Source organism: Echinops telfairi, unplaced genomic scaffold (genome assembly GCF_000313985.2).
Source record: "Echinops telfairi isolate 266 unplaced genomic scaffold, ASM31398v2 ScPeMD7_4225;HRSCAF=4972, whole genome shotgun sequence".
Lineage (NCBI taxonomy): Eukaryota > Metazoa > Chordata > Mammalia > Afrosoricida > Tenrecidae > Echinops > Echinops telfairi.
The window spans coordinates 4,104,628-4,110,250 of record NW_022108124.1 but is presented as its reverse complement, the minus strand read 5'-3'; the positions used below and the strand labels follow the sequence as shown (position 1 = coordinate 4,110,250).

General features: G+C 42.2%; 1 protein-coding gene across 2 annotated transcripts in view; it reads left to right on the top strand.

The window, feature by feature from the left end:
* The window catches only part of USP13 (ubiquitin specific peptidase 13), a 130,974-nt gene that overhangs the window by 22,820 nt on the left and 102,531 nt on the right, over positions 1 to 5,623 (top strand). For both annotated transcript variants that reach the window (XM_045295104.1, XM_004708606.2), the window contains exon 2: positions 894 to 1,019. In XM_045295104.1, coding sequence (XP_045151039.1) covers positions 894 to 1,019 — 126 coding nt within the window. The remainder of the gene's footprint in view (positions 1 to 893; positions 1,020 to 5,623) is intronic.

The window sequence follows — 5,623 nt, the reverse complement described above, 5'->3', positions numbered from 1 at the left end:
TGGTTCCCCCTTTCTACTCTACCCTCCCGGTATCGCCACTCTCAGCACTAGTCCTGAGGGGATCATCTGTCCTGGGTTCTCTGTGTTTCCATTTCCTGTGTGTACCAGTGTACATCTTCTGGTCTAGCTGGATTTATAAGGTAGAATTGGGATCATGATAGTGAGGGGGCTGGGGGAGGAAGGATTTAGGAACTAGAGGAAAGTTATATGTTTCATCGTTGCTACCCTGCACCCTGACTGGCTTGTCTCCTCCCAGAGACCCTTCTGTAAGGGGATGTCCAGTTGACTTGGCTCTTCTTAGGATCTTTCCCTTGTATTAAGGCCACACCCCAAGGAGATATCAAAGAGCTGTAACCGATTCATGGATTGTGCCCCACCCAGACCTTCACCCAAGAGTGTCTAGTTGAGATAGACTCTTAGCAATCACATTTATTTAGTCCATTTTTATCTTTTTCTCCCCTTTCTGGTCTAATTGTGATATGCATGCTACGGTACCAGACACATTTTGCACCCATGCTGTGGTTGCTGTGGGTGGCTATGAAGCCACTGGAGGGCCATTGCAGTGACCACGGTGGCCCAGTAGCAGGCCTCTGCCAGACACTGTCTCCATTGTCTGCTTTTCCTCCTCTTTCCCTTTTCTATAACTAGATGTTGCGGCCAGGAGTCCAGAGCCTAGATTATGTGTTGGGCTTACTAATCACAATGTCAGCAGTTTAAAACCGCTACCCATGCTGCAGGAGAAAGATGAGGCTTCTACTCCCCTAAAGAGTTACGTCTCAGAAACACAAAGGGGCAGTTCTGTTTTGTCCAACAGTGTCCCTGTCAGTTGGAATCGACTTCATGGCAGTGAGTTTGGTCCTTGGCTAATATTGTAACATGTCTTTTTCTTCTAGAACTCTGAAGGAGGACTCTATGTATGCATGAATACATTTCTGGCCTTTGGACGGGAACATGTTGAAAGACACTTTCGAAAAACTGGACAGAGTGTGTACATGCACCTGAAAAGACACGTGCGAGAGGTGAGAGAAACGCTGCTGGAGAACTAGCCTTGATGTCTGACCCGTAGCCTCGTCGTAATGTGGTGATGGCGTTGACCACGTGCAGGTGTGCCTCCGCCGCATGACGTCTAACCATCAGTGATGATGGGGACCACACAGCACTGTAACAGAAATGCACAGATTTTTTTTCCCTTGCTGTAAACATCTGTTTGCAGTTGTTAAAAATGCTGATTGAAAGAAAGAGTTTTCAGGTCTAAAAGTACAGAAAACAAGGCTAGAAAAAAAAACATGGTCTCAGAAGTCAGAAATAAAAAGCGTTAACTCTCTTTGTCAAGTTTATACAGAGACGAAAGTATTTTCTTGACATTTTCAGTCGTGTTTCCCTCCCTCCCCAGAGGTTACCGCTCTTGTGGATTTTTTCTCCCCCGTTCCTGTGTATGTCATTATATTTTACTTACATGTGTGTTTTCATGAGCACCAAGAAATAACACCTTATCTGTTTTAAAAATATAGGTACATATTGCAGACTCGTAACTTTGCATAGAGTTTTCCTCCTGAACCTTGCTTGTGAAATCTCCTCACGTTGAAATGCATCTGGATGTACTTAATGCATTTCAATAGTTGCTTGGTATTCCACCCTCTGCGTGCCTTTTGACTTACTGCTCTGTTCCACTGTTCATCTGTTCCACTGATGAACACGTAGATTGTTTCCAATTTTCCTTTTCCTTTTTTTGTGGCCACAAAGAAGACAACAGTGAATATCTTTATACATTGCTTCTAGAGGCACGTGGGTAAGTTTGTCTAGATGTGCACTTTTTGGCTCACCACTATGTTTGTCTTCAGCTTTACCAAGTTTAACCCAATGGCTGTCCTGGGCGGTTGCACCAACTTACAGTGCCGTCTGCATTGATGGTGAATGCCTGTTTTCTGACACTCTCCTCAACTCTTGGCACAGTCAGACTGTTGGTTTTTGTCAATCTACTGGTTACAGAGTAGCACCTAAACTTCCTTCCACCAGGGCTACACCTCTCTGTTTATTGGCCGTTTTGTTTCTCTTCTCTTTTTTGCTTATTTATACTTTTGGGCCATTTATTTATGTTTTGTTCACCCTACCCGTTTGAGGGGCTCCTTGTACATTCTGGAGACAAACTTTTGTCCATGGCACGTTTTGCACATCTTTTCTTTTTTTTTTGTAAACCATTTAAAAACATCATTTTATTAGGGGCTCATACAACTCTTATCACAATCCATACATACATCAATTGTGTCAAGCACATTTGTACATTCATTGCCCTCATCATTCTCAAAACATTTGCTCTCCACTTAAGCCCCCGGCATTAGGTCCTCATTTTTCCCCTCCCTCCCCACTCCCCTCTTCCTCATGAGCTCTTGATAATTTATAAATTATTATTTTGTCATATCTTACCCTGTCCGACGGCTCCCTTCACCCACTTTTCGGTTGTCTTTCCCCCAGGGAGGAGGTCACATATAGTTCCTTGTAAGCGGTTCCCTTTTTCCTCCCCACTCTCCCTCTATTGTAAACCATTTTATTGGGGGCTCAGACAGCTCTTATCACAATCCATACATGCATCCATTGTGTCAAACACGTTCGTACATTTGTTGCCATCATCGTTTTCAAAACATTTTCTTTCTACATTTGATCCCTTAGTATCAGCTTCTCATTTTTTCTCCTCCGTCCTCCACCTTGCCTCCCTTCCTCATGAACCCTTGATAATTTGTAATAATAATTAATTTTTCATGTCTTACACTGAGCGATGTCTCCCTGTGTGTGTGTGTGTGTGTGTGTGTTGTTATTGTTTGAAGTGAACTTGTTTGTCACAAGACTCCAAGGCCATTTCAGTTTCTTTTCCTTCTTTTCTCTCTAAGCCACCAGACCCCTGTTTAGGTTTGAGGGCTAAGGAATGTGGAGGGACGATGTCTCCCTTCACCCACTTTTCTGTTGTCCATCTCTCAGGGAGGGGGTCATATGTGGATCATTGTGATCAGTTCCCACTTTCAACCCCCACCTTCTCCTTCCCCTCCTGGTATCGCTATTGTCATTATTGGTCCTGAGGAGTTTATCTGTCCTGGATTCCTTTTGTTGCAGGCTCATATCTGTATCCATGTACATGCTCTGGTCTAGCTGGATTTGTCAGGTAGACTTGAGATCATGATAGTGGTGGTGGTGGGGAAGCATTAAAGAACCAGAGGAAAGTTGTATGTATGTTTTATCGGTGCTATACGGCACCCCGACTGGCTCGCCTCTTCCTTGTGACCTTTCTTTAGGGGGATGTCCAATTGTCTACAGATGGGCTTTGGGTATCCACTCTGTACTTCCCAATATTTTCTTACAGTCTATGGTTTGTCTTTTTACTTTACGAATTATTTGGTTGTGTAAAATCCTGAAATGTAGATGTGGTTTGTTTTATAAAAGTCTTCTCTCTTAAATTGTGCTTTCTGTATCTTGTTTCAGAACTTACTTCCCCATGTGAAATCATAAAGATTGGTTTTAATGGTTTTTTAAAAAGTATGTGTACTATTGTGTGTTAATACTTTAGGTGTGAATATTCATCTATATTTTCATTTTTCAAGGTATGAACTATAGGAATCTATTTTTATATTTTGACATATTGATTGTTACCCCACTATGTATAGAGTAGTATATTCTTTCCCAACGATTTATAATGAATCTTTAAAAACATATTTTTAGCTCAGCATTGACACATCTGTTTTGAGACTCTCAGTTCTGTTTCGTTGATCCTGTCTGTGATAAATCTGATCTCTGTGAGAAAAGCACTTTTTCTCCCCCAGGACTTTTCTGGATACTTGAATTCATGTATTTATTTGGCATACATATTAGAATTTTGTGGTTTAAAGAATTTGTTAGGATTTTGATTAAGTTTGCACTGAAATTACAGATTAACCTAGAATTGACTTAACGGTGTCAGCTCCATGAAGGAAGGAACTTCACTCGGATGTGTTTGCTAAAACAAATGAAAGGCATGATGAGGTAGGAGAACTGGACAGAACATTTCAGAGGGCAGCTCAAGAAGACAGAGCCAAGTGTTGTCATGAAGTGTGCAAAGTCTTGGAGTTAGAAAACCGAAAAGGAAGAACTCGCTTGGCGGTTGTCAAGCACTCTTATTACCCCAATCCTACCTTACAAATCCGCTAGACCAGAGCACGTACACAGGTAAGAGCTGGAAACACGGGGGATTCATGACGGATAAACCCCTCACGACCAATAACGAGAGTAGCCATACCAGGAGGGTAAGGGTAAGGTGGGGGGAGAAAGGGGGAACCGATCACAATGATCTACATATAACCCCTTCCCTGGGGGATGAACAACAGAAAAGTGGGTGAAGGGACACAGTGGTTGGTGTAAGACATGGAAAAAAGAATAATTTATAAAATATCAAAGGTTCATGAGGGAGAGAGTATGGGGGAAGGGGAGAAATGAGTTGATACCAAGGGCTCAAGTAGAAAGGAAATGTTTTGAAATGATAATGGCAACATTTGTACAAATGTGCTTGACACAGTGGATGTATGTATGGATCGTGATAAGAGCTGTAAGAGCCTCAATAAAACGATTAAAAAAAGAAAGAAATTAAGAAAAAATTCAAGGCCTGAGTCTCAGTATTCTAAGATCCTAGGGCAGCACGTTGAACAATGCTGGAAACAAGTAGTCCACAGAGTCACTCCATGAAGAAGAACTGTTCAACCTCCCTCCATTTCAAGAGGTAGCACATGAGCAAGAATCGATGGTGCTGAAGGAAGAATTCTTGGCCTCACTGAAGGTCTTAGTGAAAAACGAGGCTCCAGGGATATCAATTGAAATGTTTCAACAACCTGATGAAACGCTAGCAGCACTTACTGGCCTATGACAAGAAACCTGGAGGACAGGGACTTGGCCAACTGACTAACAGAGAGCTATATTTGTGCCCGTTGCAAAGAAAGATGACCCAACATAAGGTGTAATTTACCTAACAATATAATGTATAGCACATACCAGCAACATTTTCATGAAGATTTTTTAACAACAGTTGGAGTACTACATTGACAGAAATTCCAACCAGATTCAGAAGAGGTCCTGGCAAGATATCATTGCTGACATCAGATGGATCTTGGCAGAGAATGCCAGAAAGATGTTTACTGTATATACTCGAGTATAAGCCGACCCGAATATCAGCCAAGGCACCTGATTTAAAAAAAAAAAATTTTATTGAGGGCTCGTACAATTCATATCACAGTCCATACATCCATCCATTGAGTCAAGCACATATGTATATTTGTTGCCCTTATCAATCTCAAAACATTTGCCATCTACTTTAGCCCTTAATATCATTTGCTCAATTTCCCCTTCCCTCCCCCCTCCCTTATGAACCCTTCATAATTTATAAATTATTATAGTTTTGTCATAAGTTACACTGTCTGACGTCCCCCTCTGCCCTCTTCTCTGCTGTCCATCCCCCAGGGAGGAGGCTATACTTAGATTCTTGTAATTGGTTCCCCCTTCTACCCTACATTCCCTTCACCCTCCAGGCCTCGCCCCTCTCACCACTGGTCCTGAAGGAGTCATCTATCCTGGGTTCCCTGTGTTTCCAGTTGCTATCTGTACCAATGTA